This window comes from Haplochromis burtoni, unplaced genomic scaffold, assembly GCF_018398535.1.
Source record: "Haplochromis burtoni strain Fernald_Lab_line unplaced genomic scaffold, NCSU_Asbu1 Contig_422, whole genome shotgun sequence".
NCBI classification, from domain to species: Eukaryota; Metazoa; Chordata; class Actinopteri; order Cichliformes; family Cichlidae; genus Haplochromis; species Haplochromis burtoni.
This window is the reverse complement of record NW_024582783.1, coordinates 158,152-175,989: the sequence shown is the minus strand read 5'-3', so window position 1 is coordinate 175,989 and position 17,838 is coordinate 158,152. Positions and strand designations below refer to the sequence as shown.

Below are 17,838 nucleotides of genomic sequence, written 5' to 3'. Positions count from 1 at the left end.
GCTGAACAGTGTCTGGGAGGCTGTGGTTGCTGCTGCACGCAATGTTGATGGTGAACAGATCAAAACACTGACAGAATCCATGGATGGCAGGCTTTTGAGTGTCCTTGCAAAGAAAGGTGGCTATATTGGTCGCTGATTTGTTTTTGTTTTGTTTTGAATGTCAGAAATGTATATTTGTGAATGTGGAGATGTTATATTGGTTTCACTGGTAAAAATAAATAATTGAAATGGGTATATATTTGTTTTTTGTTAAGTTGCCTAATAATTATGCACAGTAATAGTCACCTGCACACACAGATATCCCCCTAAAATAGCTAAAACTAAAAAAAAACTAAAAACTACTTCCACAAACATTCAGCTTTGATATTAATGAGTTTTTTGGGTTCATTGAGAAAATGGTTGTTGTTCAATAATAACATTATTCCTCAAAAATACAACTTGCCTAATAATTCTGCACTCCCTGTAGATGTCTCTGAGGGGGGTCAGTGAGGTGCCGATTGCCCGCTCTGCTGCCCTCACCACCCGCTGCAGTTTCCTCTTGTCCTCCGCGGTGCAGCAGTTGGACCAGAGTGTGCAGCAGTAGGTCAGAAGGCTCGATGGTGGAGCGGTAAAAGTTTACTAGCAGACTCTGGGGTAACTGGGCCTGACGCAGTTTCCTGAGGAAGTACAGCCTTTGTTGTGCTTTCCCTACCTGATGGGAGATGTTTGTGGACCAGGTGAGGTCGGCCGAGATGTGGACTCCGAGGAAAGCTTTCTACCCTTTCTACCTCCTCCATCAATGTAGAGGGTGGAGTGCTCAGATCGCTTTGTTCTCCTGAAGTTGATTACCATCTCCTTGGTCTCGGCTGTGTTCAGATGCTGAACCTCCTCTCTGTAGGCTGAATCATCGCTGTTGTCCATCAGTCCTATGACGGTGGTGTCATCAGCAAATTTTATAAAGGTGTTACTGGTGTGGATTGGTGAACAGCTATGGGAGAAAAGTGAGTATAAGAGGGGACTGAGGACACACCCCTGTGGGACGCCCACATTCAGAATGAGGGTGGAGGTGTGCTCTCCCATTCTGATGTTCTGGGGTCTGTTGTTCAGGAAGTCCAGTATCCAGCTGCACAGTGAGCTGCTGAGTCATGAGTTGCTTAGTTTATTAACCAGTTTGTGGGGTTGAACTGTGTTGAAGGCAGAGCTGGTCCACAAACAGCATTCTCACACAGGTGTTACTACTGCCCAGGTGAGGGCTTTGTGAAGAGCTGTAAGTATGGCGTCCTCTGTCCACCTGTTTGCCCAGTATGTAAACTGGTGTGGATCGAGGTCTGCAGGGATGGCAGCTTTAATGTGCGAGATGATGAGCTGCTCAAAACATTTGGTAATTATGGCTGTTAAAGCACGTGGACGATGGTCATTCAAGCAGCTCACTGTGTTCTTGGGCCCTGGAACGATGGTGGCTGCTCACAGGCAGGATGGTACGACAGACTGTAGCAGTGAGAGGTTGAAGATGGTGGTGAAGACCTCTGCCACTCTACACCGTCAGGACCAGGAGATAAGATAAGATAAGATAAGATAAGATAAGATAAGATAAGATAGAACTTTATTAATCCCTCGGGTGGGTTCCTCTGGGAAATTCGATTTCCAAAAAAGCACAGCAACCGACAGAAGTTACAGAATATTATATATACACCCAACATCACACACACACAAATATAAAATACAAGATATAAATTAAAATATACGAAGGGGATAAATAGAATATAGGATAAAATAAAAATACAAGTGAATTGCACATTCAAGTGATTTTATTTGCCTTTTACTATTTACAAAAGTGTATTTGCTTACGTGAGGTGAAAGCATTAAGCTTAGTTGTTCCATCTTTGTCCTCCTGTCTCCCTCCCTTCCCTCCAAGAGGATTAACGTTGATGCGTGTGGGACAAAGGAGTTTAGTCTTTTAATCTTTTTGGGGAGAAGCAACTGATCACTGAACAGACTCTCTGCGTTGTTAATGCGTGTGCAGAGATGCCCAGCATTGTCCAATCATCGTTCTTAATTCCTTTTCTCTCCACTGTCACGAGTTCCGCTTCATGCGACCATAGCCTCTGATACAGGTTCCCAGCCTGAATGATTAGATGAGTATGAGATGATAGATAGACGCTTCTCATCAGACATTGTGCACTAAAATATTACATCAGTTGTGGTTTTTAACCAAAGTTCTAAGTTCAAGTAGTCATGACCTTTGTTGCTCTGCTGCTGAAGTCAAAGTTTTTCTACCAGTTTGTTTACTGGGTCTGTAGATTTTCTAGAAAACCTCTCATAATTTATTTAGGACAGAGACTATCTACATCACAGTGATTCTATTCGTCCAATTTAAACCGATGGTTCTTAGTTTGAGGTGGGTATTATAGCAATTGTAGCTCATCCTACTAGAACATGACATTCCTGGTTCTCTGTGTTACATCCGAGTATTAAACTGGTTTGTTATAGCACTAACGCAGTAACCAGGAAATTCGAGAAGTTGTAGTAGATACTGACGTTTATCTTGTGTTGCGTGTGCAAAAATGTTAAACACGATTGTCCGCATGAGCCCATGTGGTTCACCAAATTTCATACAACTAACAAACCACACTCCTTGTATGTTTGTGCTCTTTCCATTAATGATCTCAAATATAGGTGCACCGATACTGTATCGGGTTTGGGCCGATACTGTAAATGTTGTTACTCATACTAGTAAAGGTAACCGATACCATGAACGAATACTTAACTTATTTCATTAATCAGGAGGTTTGTTTTCTTTGATAGTTTTTAGATTGGCCACATAAGGGGACTATCCGCGCATAAACAGCACAAGGGTTTAGCGATGAGATAGGCGGCATCCAGATAAAAAAGAGAATATGAGGCTGCTGTAGCTAGCTACAAATGTCAGCAGTTGACCGGAACAGCCACTTTAACACAGGTTTTGGAAAGCGTGAATAAATGTCACAGAGAAAATCCTTAGCTTAAATAACAGATGGCTCTGACTCATTTTATCGCTCTGGATGACATCAATCCAGTCGTGGAAACATAGGATTACTATCTCAGCACCTGAGCTGCGATATGAAATTCCCAGCCGCCCACCATCAGGTTGCCAGATAATGTCCAAATATTAAAGTAGACAGCAGTGTGTGCCGCGAGTCAAGTCCTTGAGTTTAGCGCACAGGGACTGATGAAGCCACGCGGCAGATGAGGAAGTTCGTCAATCCAAATACTTTCTATTTTGTTTGTATGTTTACAATATGACACTCTGCCAATAATTTAAAGTTTATATTTATTACTCAAACCTATTCTGTATTTATTTATTCCAACAGAAGGATTCTATTTAATTATTCTGAAGCATCGAGACAGTGCCAATAGTTACAGTCATATTTTAAATTACATGTGAGAGCTCTGATAATTTACAGAAGTGCTTATTTTTCACTTGAAATTTTTTTGTGGTCATTTTTATTAAGATTTTATTTTTTATCGGCAGAGAATAAAATAAAACCTGTCTTCCAATTCATTGCATTTGTGTGTGTGTGTGTGTGTGTGTGGTAGAAGTATTGGTTTTTGTACTCTGTATCGGCAAGTACTCAGATCCAAGTATCGGTATCGTATTTGAAAAAATTGGTATCGTTGCATCCCTATCTCAATGTTAAACAGCCACAAACTCATTCAGCTGTTGTGGTGTTGCTCGTCAGTTTTGGACTCTGCGTATCGAATCATTGACTTTGTTGCGGAGTCATTGCTGTCAGACATCTTTGAAGTCCGTTTGCGCCTCGGTGGGCTGTAGTGTGAATACTCGTGGGCATTCACGTGGACACTGATGATGGACGTTACACTCTGACAGCTGGACTTCATGCTCTTTGCTCTCATCAGCCTGTCCTATCAGAGTGTGAAGCACAGTTTCAGGAGCTGAAAGCGTCACATAATTCTGTGCTCAGGTCTTGAAGCGTAAATCATCCTCGGCTTTATTTTTTGGATGAGCTGGTTTGTTGTGCAGACTTCAGAACATGTCGACAGCAGCTGAAATCTCTCCTCACGGCTCATTTTTACTCGCTTTCATAACATCTCTGCATGCAGCAGGTTAGATGAGACACACAGTGAGTGTGAGTGTGTGTGTGAGGGTGTTCTTGTTTGCTGCTGTTTGCTTGTTTATGCTGCTGTCACGGTCCGTGACTGAGAACTGGACGGCAGCGAGTGGCGTCGCAGTAAAGCGGCGGTGTTTGGGCGGGCTGGCAGCTCGCGGAGCGTTTCACCGTGACAAACGTGGAGGAACACACACAGAGCTGTGCTGGTGATGAATGCGCCCATCAGACTTCATACCACTGCTCTGCTGCCACTCTTCACTCGGGCGGAGGGGAAACATCAGTCAGAGCATGAAAAAGAAATGTTTCCATCCTCAGAGGCTCCGCAGTCCACACATGACGCTCGTCTTCTAAAAACATGCCAGTCGTTGTTTCTGATGATGATGATGATGCTGATGCATCCTCGGGCTCCTCTGTGGGCTCTAGAACCAGATCCTGGACTTTACAGCTCAAACCCAACTGTCAGCTTTCATTAGGACCTGATTTTCACTGGTTTTATAACTGTGCAAAAATCTTGAGCCACCCCTCATTTCTGTGTATTTTGCTTCCAAGGAGACAGACTCGCGAGCAGCAGATCTGAAGCTTTCTTTCACAGTTGTTTGTGAAGGTTCTCAGTCGTCCAGCTCGTCGGTGTCATGGTCCTGGGTCGTGTGACCCAGTGTGTTATGCTTAACCTATTTTGATGTTTATTGTTTTGCTTGGGTTCTTTAAGGTAGTCCAGTCCTTTTTGTAATTATGTTACCCTTGCATTATGTCTCCCTTGCCCTTCGTGTGTTTATGTCTGTGTGTCTTGTACTGTCAAGTTCATGCTGTCAGTTATGTCACCTCCCCCTGTACTACGTCTCCCCGGTTCATGTCTCATGTTTCCTGTTTTACTTTGAAGGCCTGCATTCACTGTCTGTGTATTCAGCTCACTCCTCCTGTCCTGTCGTTAAGTTCATGTGTGTCAGCTGCGTTCCCATGTGTGGTCACTTCCCCTGATCATCCCTCATGTGTATTTAGTCTCTGTGTTTCTTACAGTCTGCGTCGCGTCGTCTGTGTTCCTACCCTCCGTGTTTCCATGCCTGGTCTGTTGCCTTCCAAGCCATAGCCTCACCATAGTTTGTTCCCAGTTTAGGTTTTTGTTTAGCCACGCCATCCCTGCTGTATTTGCACACCTTGTTTTCAGCCATATTAAAGGCTCGCCTTCTGTTAAAGCTCACTCCCGTCTGTTCACTTGTGTACGCACCTGGGTCCATTAGACGCATTCTCCACTCGGTCCGTCACAGCGGACCGTGACAGTCGTAGTCTAAGGAGCTCGGACAGAAAAGCGTCTCATCCTAAGATCTCAGAGGTTTTCTTCAGACGTTGCTGCTTTTCCTCTCGTGTTCAGTGTTTCATTTTCAGAAGAATGCTTTTGTTTGTTAAGCCTCTGAACTCTGACCTATGAATCATTTGTGCAAAATGTGGCTCAAGACTTTTGCACAGCCCGTTGAAAACCCTGCCCTGTGATGGACTCTCCAGTTGCTGCCCCAGAGCTTTGTTTCATCGTCAGCTCCTTGTAAAGTTATTTTTATACGACTGATTTAGTCCTTGGTGCTAAATAAGAGGCAGCTGAAACACACGGCATGTAGCCGCTCGCACACCGAAGCACAAACATGCAGCACAGATGCTTTAATAACAGACCTAACGATCGATCAGAGAAAGTTTTCTTTCCTTTCTCCCGTCTTTCTGCCGCCCTGCACCTTTGGTCCCTCTGCGCTCGCTCAGAACACGTTTCCGTGTTTGGTTTTCTCTGCTGCGTCTCCTTTTGTCTGCCTCTGAAGACGAGTGAGCTGTGGCCTTGACAGAGACGAACTCCAACTCCTCCACAAGCTGCTTTTCTTCCACTAACAGGAGACACGACACCACATTCAGCCCACGGAGCGAGAAAGCCAAACACGCTCGTCTGAGCTTTAATCAAACGCTCGCGGATCGTTCAGCAGTTAGTGCGACACTGACTGTGAACTGTGACGATGGGTGCAGCAGGTGGAGGTTTGTGTGAAGCACAGATAAAATGTGAAGAAGCAGAAAGCTCCTCCTGCAGTTTGCTGTCTGTAACCAGCTGCTGTGTTTCTCCTGCAGTCGTGAGCGTGGAGAGTCGCGAGGCTCACCTGAACTCTCTGGTGCTGGAGGCGGAGCGGCGGGCGGTCGACCTGGCGGCTCAGGCTCAGAGGGACGGCCTCTCGCTGGAGGCCTGCCACAAAGACAAACAGCTGAGGGCGTGGGAGTGGAGGTGCAAGCTGTACAAACGCATGAGGACGGGCTTCCAGCACGCACGTGAGTCCACACGCCGCCCACCTTAGTGTGTATTTCCTGCCGTCGCTTCCTGTGTGTGTGGCAGCTCAGACAGCCTGACGGGGACACGCGTGACCTTTGCAGCAGATTCGGAGCGCAGTACACGTTCAGCTGGAGGTGTTCCTGTCAACATTAGAGCTGCTACACCCAGAGCTCAGAGGGGGCGGGATTTACACGACCAGCTATAAAACAGAAAGGTTGCGATTGAGACGTGAACGACGTGCGCGGTGAACTCACGGTCTCATTAGAGCAACGTCAGGGTGATTCGACTGAGGTCCTTCTGCAGGCTTCACACAGCGACTAATCACACCTGCTGAAGACGTCAGGCAGGAAACAGGAAGTCAATCACATGTTGCCATAGTTACCTGGAAAACAGTCAGAGCCACGGTCCACACACACACGTTTCTCTCTGCGCCCCTGCTCAGGTGCCCCGGAGGCCCCGTCCATGGTTCGACTGAGCGTGAGCAGTAGCAGCACTCTGACCGTCACCTTCCAGGAACCGCAGTGTCTCAACTCCACTGTGGTGACCAAGTACAGAGGTGAACACACACATGTGCTTGCACACACACAGGCCTGCTCCTGTCTGAGAGACTAAAAGGTCAAAGGTGAGGCCATCATTTAGGTTTCGATGTTCGAGGTGAAGCTTCGACTGAAGACTTCATGTTGGGTCTGCAAAACCTGAGACGACCACATTTAAAACGATAAATTAACAAGGTTGTTCTGCGTTAATTTACAGGTTTACTTCCCGGTTAGACTCTAAAGCTTCTGGATTTAAACCCCAGATTTATTCTCAGATGATGCCTCAGGTTGTCGTGGTTACACGGAGGAACAGGAAGTGGTGCTCCGAGGCAGGGATGAGGAGGCTAACGTTGCGTCTGTCGATGTGTTCGCAGTGGAATGGAGCTGCCTGAAGGACTTCTCGCTGCTCGCCGGAGAGATGGTGTTGGATAACCTGCAGAGCCTCAAGTGCACCATCAGCAGCCTCACCACGGTAACAAGAGCATCCCTCCTCCGCACATCCACCTGTCTGCCGCTGGCTTTAGTTCACAGTTTCAGAAAAAGGATTGAATAGAGTTTCTGTCATGACGAAGCTGCTGTCGCTCAGGTCGGTCTGTCGTTTGCACGTTTGTCCGCTCGCTGTGATGCATGTGTTCGTTTGCAGCAGGCGCGTGATTTTGGACCTCGGTGATGTCATTGCGCGGTCCCTGCGTTGTGCGTTGGCTGATCGGCGTCTGTGATGCAGACTTGTTTTCGCTGTGCTGCACACACCGAACCACAGCTGCTGTTTGCCATTTAGATCAGCGAGCGGCTTTCACAAACTTCCACGGCGGCCCTGAACTAGAGAACAGGCTGAAAGGGCCGGAGACGCTCCGAGGGCGAATAATGAGCCGGCGAGGCTCTCGGGCCTCGAACGTCACAGCTCTCATTTACATACTGAATTTATTGAGTCGGGGCCGAGCCGCACGAGGAGCTCGGAGGCCTTTAAGTACTCAGCTGTCCTGGAAGGATTAGACCTGCAGGGCACACACATGGGGGGGCCACGGGGGGCCTGTTTGTGTAGGTGGAAGAAATCCTGAAGCTGCGAGGAGCTGTGACCGGAACACAGCACAGGTGCAGGTGGTGCAGGTGGTGTTTTTGTAGCCAGGGAGCAAAGTGAAGGTAGGGAGCTAATGATAGCTGATAATATCTCAGCACATGGCGTTAAAAACATTTAATTAGACAGACACAGCAGCGACAGCAGGAGGACGTTTGAATTCCTGGGAAAAAAGATTTTTAACATTTATTGGTGGGCACAAACGTCGGCCTGGTGCTCTGTGCACGTAGAGACCAGTCTCACAGGCCTGCACACCCGGGAAATATATGTTCCTCTGCTGGTTGCTAGCATGAAACTGGCTGCAAAGAGGTATGAGAACCTCTTAGGGGTGGGGCCTGCTGAGGGTGGGGCCTGCTGAGGGTGGGGCCTGCTGAGGGTGGGCCTGCTGAGGGTGGGGCCGAGTTTAAAGAAACCTGAGTGATATTGGGTTAAAGTCATTAGTTTGATGTAACGGAGGCTCCGTCGTTCGGTTTCAGGGATCGAGGCCGCTGTCGGTGAAAAAGCTGCACCCTGCTCTGATTGGATGAGGTCAGCTGATTCAGTGCGAGCCTGAAAGTAAACGTGTTGTTCGTGTTGCTCAGGTGGAGTCGACTGTTTTCTGTGGAGACGTTCTGATGTTTCCAGCGTGGAGACGTGTCCTCGTTACGTTGGCTGAAGGCGAGCAGCCGGCTGTTGATGATGATGATGGCAGTGCTGGTTTTTTCTGCAGACCTCCTCTGACCTGCTGTCTGTGTGGATGAAGAGAAGGGGGCGGAGCACACAGGCTCGAGGGGCTCCAATTAAAACCCAAGTTGAACCAAGCAGCAGAGTGACATTTGAAAGGAAACTTTCCTCAAATGTTAAAGCACTTATGCTTTCACGAACTTTTACAGCAGCAAAGGTTTATTTCCACAAAGTGTCCTGATGATATAAAGCAGTAAAAATGACTGTCAGAGCGTTTTGTTGGTTTTTTTCCAAGGACAGGCTGCCAGAGAAAATAAAGAAACCTCTTCAAACCTTTAGAAAACTTTTTCAGACGTGCACGTCGGAAATGTTCCAGCTTTAAATGCATGAATAAGCAGACAAATGAGTTGGTGAAAAAGCTGTGCAGACGCTTTCATAGCACTCAGTCGGAGTCATCACATTAACCGACATCTGAGGGATAAAAAGCGAGAAACAGCTCAGTCCCGTCCTGACACATTAATAACAGGAGGCAGGGTAAAAAGACAAAAGTATGTGGACACACTGCTGCAGTTCCAACAGTGGAAGTGTCCACATACTTTTGTTGATGCAGTTATTTTCACCAGAAGTGATTTCTTTCCTCCAAACTCGCCTCTTCACTCTAACAGATGGGTTTCTACTTTTCAGGGTCGGCTCTACTACGTTCGAGTGTCGGCTTATAACATGAAGGGCTGGGGTCCGCCCGCCTCCTCCCTCCCTCCATCTGCTGCTCCATCCAGTAAGTTCTCTCCATATTTTTCCATTAACCTCACCATCTCAGCAGCTCGCAGCTTCTCTGTGACTCTGGAGTTTAACCTCTTTGTGCAGCAGCTGTTTCAGCCTGGTTTTATATTCCTCTGCTGAATAATGCATCATGTAAATGTTACAGGCCTGCAGAGAGCAGATTGACTTGGTGGGGTAAATTGGTTTGTTGCAGTTGCAGAAAAACCACAAACGAGCGAGTGAAACACAAGCTGACGACAGGCGAGGTCGTGCCGCATGTTCTCGGGTTGGATATGATGCTCAGGTGGAGGGCATGTTTCATGTGAGGCTGCAGATATTTCGCCACCTGTGGGTTTAGAATGACTTCTAGCTCCTCCCACAAACAACAGTAACAGATTACTTTCTCCAGGGAGTAACTAGATGCTGATATACGTGTAGGAGGCTAGCTTTGGTTTCCTTCTAGACCAGTTAAAGGTGAGATTGGTTGAAACTGATAAACTACTCACTCGCTCATTTGTTACATTTTTGGAGAGTTTGTGACTGGATGAGCTTAAAGATGTGAGATTCAAAATTCCAACGATGGAAGAACAAGGAGATTGTTAGCAGACGATGTGATGTTGTTGGTGACCTCAGAGATGCTCACAGGGCCACGTGGACTCTTCGGCTGAACTTTGACCTGCCTTACACACAGTCAGAGGCCTGGGACAACCCGCAGGGATCAAGGAAAACCCGAACGAAGCCGAGGATCAGCCGTCAGCAGAGCCGGGATGACGTGACGTGTGACAAAGCACAAATACACGAGTCCGAATGTTGTCACATAAAACAGGAAGTTCGTGCGGTGTGAACCTGCAGGGTTTGTTCCCGTGGTCGTGACTGAAGTGTGCGTCCGCTATGAATCATGTGAACATCCTGTTCTGACGTCCTCGAGTCGGGAAAATCAATTTCATCGCTCTGTCACGACTCGCTTTCTCTTTTCCTGCACATTGGAGCTTCAGCCTTGAGCTGTGTGTGTGTGTGTGTGTGTGTGTGTGTGTGTGTGTGTGTGTGTGTGTGTGTGTGTGTGTGTGTGCACGCGCATATGTCAGAAGCAGAGGACAGAAAGTGTGTGGGTGTTTGTTTTAAACAGAGTGAAAGCACGACTACACCTCTAAAGATGCTTGACATCCATTAGTTCATTCTGTAGCGTCTCACACACAAACACATTTTCGGAGCCGTTCTTGTTCTCCTGTCTCTGCTCACATATGTTAGACTTTATTTTTTCTGTAAACGACATTTCAAAGTTGTCCAGTCTGCACATGAAAACAGCAGGTAGCTGCACCTGAGTCCACGCCGACGCACGTTACAACGCTTACGTTTGAGGTGACTGGAGCTCTCGCAGATTCACTCAGTTCCTTCATTTGTCCTGTGGTTCCTTGTCCAGATTGGCGGGAGAGCGATGGCCGGGAACCCAGGAGGCGGGGCCACATCGAGGCCATGGAGCGTCTCCTGCAGCAGGTCCGAGCGACTCACACACACTACTGCTGTGGAGGTGAGTGTCGGCGGGCTCGTGGCAGATGGCCTTCACCACAATAAACATTTTTTGTTACGTTTTAATCCTTTAGATGTAACTTTTAACACAACTGTGTTAAAAAGGCGTTTCTGACATCAGTGGGAGTTTGAATCCCACTGATGTCAGAAACCTCAGTGCTCATGAAGCCCTGTACATCTGTGGAAACGTGGAAACGTCCACGGAGTCAAACCGACAACCCTCCGATTAGCTGCTCTTCCTCCTGAGTCACAGCCGGGCTGGTCCATGCTAACGGCGACGGTTTCTGGACAGACGCTTGAAAAACAGCGAAGCAGAAACCGTCCAGACAGACGTGTGTGTGTGTGCGTGTCATGAGGCCGTGTAAACACGTTTGTCCCCGCGACACGAGTAATCCCTGCTCACACAGGCGGCGGCGTTCGCCCGCACGCCCGGAGCTTTCTCTGCGGCGGCCTCGGTGATGAAGGACACTCTGTGTAAGTCTGTCACATCCACAGAAACGTGCACACCGTGACCTTCTCAGAGTCGCGTGGAAACGGGATCGATTCAGATCAGGTCAAGAGATGGTCACTGTTGTTTGATCACGTGACGGCGTAGAGACCTGACTGTGATTCAGCAGCTGCACAAACCCACTGATGGCTCAAAGTCATGAAAACACTTCAACCACAGATCAAATGCAGCTGAGCTCACTTAGCTGGACATTTTTTGCAGTCACTACTAAATGAACTGATCTAAAAATATAAGTATAGTTTGTTACAATGAGCAGTACAGAGGACATGAGCCCACAGTGAAGACTGCAGACACAAACAGCGACATCACAAAGTCGTCACTGTGTTCGTTTTAGCTTCTGCTGTCATGACTTTGACTTTATTGCTGTAATATCTGCAGAAATACATGTGTGGAGACACAGTCTGCAGGCACAAACATGCTCTTCGATCACAACGCAGATTCATTTTTACTGACGCTCTCACGCCTGTCTGAGCGGACCCAGGAAAAACTGTTTATTCACAGACGCAGAGCTTTGTACAAAGAGGGGGAGTCGGGGTTTCAGAGATCCACGGGAGGGAGGGCAGAGGGACACTCGATCATCGATCCACACACTGCGCTTCGTCCACGCTGCCAAACACTCGGGAATCCAGGCAAGAGAAACCAGGACGGGTCCAGGGAATAAACAGGCGAAGAGATCAGAACCAGGACGAGGTTACAGCGACGCTGATGTGAGGCGTGCAAGCATCCAGCCACGAAACGCTCTGAGCCACCGTTTAAATAGTGGAGAAGCAGGATACCGAGCCGCAGGTGAGGGATTGTTTGCAGGTGCGTGGGCCAGAGGCGGGAGCCCACAGTGAGCTCCGCCCAGACAGGGCGGAGACAGGAGAGAGAGAGAGGCAACAAAACCATGTGTCCCGACCGGGCAGACGCAGGGACGTGACACCATCTGACCAGATATCAGTTTATCAGTTTTTTTATTAATCGCATCGTCATCGTCACTGAAGGCTGCAGGAGGTTTCAGGCCTTCATCTGTCTCCTCTTCCTCGTCTCATTCACTTAGCTGGCTGTTGTCTCAGAAGCAGTTAAACGCTGTAATAACCTGTAATTGAAAGGTCAGAACTCAAACTCTCCCCCGTCCTCCTCTCTGACAGATGGAGAGGTGGACGCCTCATTAATCGACTCCAATCGTGTTTGCAGCCCTCTCCAACAAAACTCATTCCTGTGTTTATTCAGCATGGCGTGCGAGCTCTCGTCACATTATCCAGTTGTCAGAGCCGGTTAGCTCGGAGCTCACGCACACAGAGACTTGCTAAAGTCGTCAGGTTCCCTCTGACAGACTCGGAAAAAGGCCAATTTTCCAAATGCGAGTGCGCGAGAGCAGCAGCAGCTGGACAAAAGGCGCTCCGATAAAACGAGCTGTAATTACAGCTTTTAACGAGCAAACAGCAATTTCATGGAGAGATAGAAACCCAAATCCTTAATTCACCTCGTCAAACCCAACAGAGGAACAACAGGAGCCTGTGAGGAGAGATCAGCAGAAGATGGTCGTGAGTGCCGGGATCACGATGTTTCCCTCGTCTCTGAGATCCTGAGTAGAGCAGACAAACAACACAGCGAGTCATTAAACATGATGCAGGTTGTTTTGTGGGACTTTCAGGCATGTAAGTTGATTTGTTTGCAGCAATATTAACGTGCTTATAAAGACAGTGAGCGGACCGTTCATGGCCTGCAGGGGGCGACCTGTCGCAGCTGTGACGTGCAGGTAGTTACAGATTCAGGGTTTCACGTGAGCTTCGTGTGTTTCAGACGTCAGTTTGAGCTGAAACACAAACTGAATGAAAATGAACTGCTGCTTTTCTGTTGGGAAGGGGTCAGAGGTCACGGGATCGATGATCTGTTTTTCCTCGGCGCTCCCTCCACCGTGCATCTGTATCACGGCTCGTTCCCCTGGCGTTCTGCGGCCGGCTCCTGTCGGCTCCACGTCTGACGTCTGTTTACAGGACGGTAATTACGTGATGCTTAATTAGCTGCAGTAAAAGGGGCGCTGCGGTCTGGAGATTGGCATCACTGAGCGGCCAGTCGGCGTCCTCGCGAGGCCAGAGGGAGCGACAGAGGACGCGAGGGAAAGGAGATAAGATTGAGTCAGAGCGGCAGCGTGGGAGAGAAGCTCGACCCCGCTGACCCATAAACAAACATTTTGACTGAAGCTGGAAAAAAAACGCAGTTTTAACTTGTTTTCTTCTTCTCTCGTCTTTTTGTTCAGATGCCTCTAAGCTGCAGAACCCCAGCAGGAAGCAGTCTGTCTCCAGAAGTCTGAAACATCTCTTCAACTCCTCCAACAAGTTTGTAAAGACACTGAAAAGGTCAGAAGCTGCTTCTCCACGACGAGCCTGAGGACGCTCTCGGCTTCACTGTAACCTTCATAGGCTCTTGTGGCACCAGCATCACGTTCATTGGTTTAGGTGTGGCGGGTGGGAATTCTCGCAGTAGCACCTCCATGTTTTAGTGGAAATATGTGGATCCAGTTCCCATGGGAACCAGCTCAGTCTTGGTGGATGTTGCAGGAGTTTTCTTGCAGCCATCCCTCCCATAGACACTGATGCCCTGCTGGTATCAACAGTAGTTCTCTTGGGTGGAATTTCTTGTGGTAGTCCTGCAGTGACATCAGTGGCTCCAACTTGGCGCCTGAGCTTTTCAGGACTGCTGATTTAGTTTCTTGTGTCTTTCTTATTTAAAAGTCTGATTGGTTTCAGTGACTCACACCACAACATAAAGTTGTTTCAGGAAGTTGAAACCACTGATGTCAGCGCGATGACGGACCACAGCAAGAAAGCTGCAGCAGGAAGCAGAGACATAGGAAACAGAATAACAAACATCTTTATCCTAATTTAACTCAGTAAACTCATAAAATGATCGTTTTTCAGACCGAATCTGATTAAACTGTAAAGTGCATCATTAGCATAAGCACGCTTTCCTTTCTATTCACCTGTGCGGACCGCACCATCCTGTGCGTGCAGGGGGATCTACCTGGCGGCTGTGTTCTACCATAAGGACAGTTTACTGGTGACGGCCGAGGAGCAGATCCCCATTGTGGAGGTGGATGACTCGTACAGCAGCTCACTCATGCAGGACTTCCTGTGGTTCACAAAGGTACGCAAATAAAACCTCATCATCTTCGTCATCATCGTCGTCTGTCCGGCAGCTCTGAATGAGCCCTCTGCTCCTCACACCCTTTCCTCTCATCATGTGTCGTATTTATTTCTGCTGCTGGGTCTCGGCTGTCTTTTATTCCCAGCAGGCAGCTGGTTTGGACATAAATGTCTGAACAGTTCACGTCTTGTTTCAGGGTTTTGGTCTCCCTCCAGCCTCTCTGTACTGCCACACTTCTCTGTTTCTAAAGACTGTGGGTTTGAACCTGCGAACAATGAGTCACGAGGTTCAGCATAATGAACCGAATCGCTGCAGCGCTACAACCTGCAAGTCTGCTGTAACTGAAGGGCTTCTGTAGGGAAGCTGCCAGTGTGACCAGTGTGTGCGAGCTGGAGTCATAATGGCTGCTTCAGCCCTCAGCAGCTTTTGCTTGGTTGTAGTAAGAGGGTGGAGGAGGAACGGCAAAGGATTAAAGTGTGTTAATGGACAGTTTTTCACACGCTGTGTCTCTGATGTCAACTTCCCGTTTGTGTGTCTGCAGCTGTCCTGCATGTGGGAGGACGTCCGGTGGCTGAGACAGAGCATGTCGGTGTCCATGTCGTCGTCCTCCACCCTGCAGGCCAGGCACAAGATGCTCACCGCCGCCGGGCAGCTGCAGGTCAGGAAACCGACCAATCAGCTTCAGTTAAAATCACAAACCAAACCTTCAAAGTGACGTCCGACAGGCCGAGCGTGCCCAGACCCGTCTCAGACCTGTAATCAGAATCAGAATCAGAATCAGAAAGGGGTTTATTGCCAAATGTTGAGCAGGTTTACAACATTAGGAAATTGCTGCGGTGCTTCAGTGCAAATATAGTGTCATAAATAGCACTTAAATAGACATGAAAAATAAAAGTAGGGATAAGAATTAATCCTGTAATGTTTACCTGCTCCACCCGCAGAACCTCCTGGGAACCCACAACCTGGGCCGGGTCCACTACGAGCCCATCAAGGATCGCCATGGCAACGTGCTGCTGGTGACGATCCGCGACACGGAGAGCCAGCACTCGCTGTTCAGCGGGAAGTGGATGCAGGTGACCAAACTGCAGAGCCAGAGGAAGTCTCTGTCCACACCCGAGGAGCCCTACGCCCTCGACATCCTCATCATCACCATACAGGTGAGGCACAGGCGCGAGTCACCTGACAGGAAGTCCTGAATTTAACCCGTTTCTGTTTCTGCCCTTCAGGACATTTTGGCATACCAGCGGCGCAGCACCCACCGGCTCGCCCCGGGACTCTACCTGGGCTACCTGAAGCTCAGCAGCTCCGTGGACCAGATCAAGGTCCTGGTGTCCCAGCGGACCCCCAACATGCTCTGCCACACCCGCGTACGAGACAACGCCAACGTGTCCAGGTACGCTTACCTCAGTGCTGAATAACAGCTGCATTGAATGAGGCGAGTGCACAACGAGGGTGGGAGACGGGGTCAGTGCTCTCAGCTGAAGGAGCTGAGAGGAGGAGGGAGGAAGGTTTCCAAGCTGTTTCATGTCAGTGAGGTCGCTCGCTCTCAGACTGCGGGGTTGTTGAATGGTGAGCTCTCAGTTTGGTGCTGTTTCCGTGTGAAATGTAGAGCGAACGCTGCTTTGTTCCTGCAGCAGCACACGTGGCTGAAATCAAATGAGGTTCCTCTGCAGGGCGGCTGGGTCGACGTCTGATTAGGACGGCTCCCCGGAGCCTGTGGCGGGTTGGAAAACTGGAAGGGATTTCCTGGTTGATCCAGAACATGCTGGGGGAATACCTCATCTGGCCTGCGAGCACCTTGGAATCGTCCGGGAATATCTGGAAAGTTTTGCTGGCAAAATGGACGTGTGCAGCTCCCTCATTGGTCTGTCACCCGTGTAACTCGACTTTGGATAAACAGAGGAAGAAACAAAGGAAGGAACTAAAAAGGAAGCAAGTAACAAAGAGACTGAAGAAAAGAAGAAAATGGACCAAGGAAGAAAAACAGGAAGACGGAACAACACAGGAAGAAGGTAACCAATGAAGGAACAACACAGGAAGAAGGTAACCAATGAAGGAACAACACAGGAAGAAGGTAACCAATGAAGGAACAACACAGGAAGAAGGTAACCAATGAAGGAACAACACAGGAAGAAGGTAACCAATGAATGAACAACACAGGAAGAAGGTAACCAATGAAGGAACAACACAGGAAGAAGGTAACCAATGAAGGAACAACACAGGAAGAAGGTAACCAATGAAGGAACAACACAGGAAGAAGGTAACCAATGAATGAACAACACAGGAAGAAGGTAACCAATGAAGGAACAACACAGGAAGAAGGTAACCAATGAATGAACAACACAGGAAGAAGGTAACCAATGAAGGAACAACACAGGAAGAAGGTAACCAATGAAGGAACAACACAGGAAGAAGGTAACCAATGAAGGAACAACACAGGAAGAAGGTAACCAATGAATGAACAACACAGGAAGAAGGTAACCAATGAAGGAACAACACAGGAAGAAGGTAACCAATGAAGGAACAACACAGGAAGAAGGTAACCAATGAATGAACAACACAGGAAGAAGGTAACCAATGAAGGAACAACACAGGAAGAAGGTAACCAATGAATGAACAACACAGGAAGAAGGTAACCAATAGGACCAAGGAATAAGGAACAACACAGGAAGAAGGTAACCAATGAATGAACAACACAGGAAGAAGGTAACCAATGAAGGAACAACACAGGAAGAAGGTAACCAATGAAGGAACAACACAGGAAGAAGGTAACCAATGAAGGAACAACACAGGAAGAAGGTAACCAATGAAGGAACAACACAGGAAGAAGGTAACCAATGAATGAACAACACAGGAAGAAGGTAACCAATGAATGAACAACACAGGAAGAAGGTAACCAATGAATGAACAACACAGGAAGAAGGTAACCAATGAAGGAACAAGTGAAGAAACTTCACAAAGAAATAAAAGAAAAAATAAGAAAAACATGGAAGATGCAAACACAGCAACCAGGAAGGAAGGAAAGAAGAATCTAACAAGCTAGGAACGGAAGGAAGCGATGAACAAACCAACGAAGGAGGGAACTAACGATGAAAAGAGGGAACCGAATTTAATCTTGCCGCGTTACCTCGTGAAGCTCCAGCACCAGTTGGTTCCTACTGTGAGCTAAAGTCAGTGTGAGATGTTCGGCGTGTCCTCGCTCGGACTGATCGAGGATCAACATCGTATTCCTGCTCGTCGACTTCCAAGAATATGTG

At 48.0% G+C, this 17,838-nt stretch overlaps 1 protein-coding gene across 5 annotated transcripts in view; it reads left to right on the top strand.

The window, feature by feature from the left end:
* The window catches only part of ankfn1 (ankyrin repeat and fibronectin type III domain containing 1), a 114,612-nt gene that overhangs the window by 84,172 nt on the left and 12,602 nt on the right, over positions 1–17,838 (top strand). For all 5 annotated transcript variants that reach the window (XM_014340893.2, XM_014340892.2, XM_014340894.2 and 2 more), the window contains 10 exons: positions 6,189–6,383; positions 6,827–6,940; positions 7,295–7,392; positions 9,343–9,433; positions 10,838–10,945; positions 13,695–13,794; positions 14,449–14,581; positions 15,123–15,239; positions 15,523–15,738; positions 15,808–15,974. In XM_014340893.2, the coding sequence (XP_014196379.1) occupies positions 6,189–6,383; positions 6,827–6,940; positions 7,295–7,392; positions 9,343–9,433; positions 10,838–10,945; positions 13,695–13,794; positions 14,449–14,581; positions 15,123–15,239; positions 15,523–15,738; positions 15,808–15,974 (1,339 nt within the window). The remainder of the gene's footprint in view (positions 1–6,188; positions 6,384–6,826; positions 6,941–7,294; positions 7,393–9,342; positions 9,434–10,837; positions 10,946–13,694; positions 13,795–14,448; positions 14,582–15,122; positions 15,240–15,522; positions 15,739–15,807; positions 15,975–17,838) is intronic.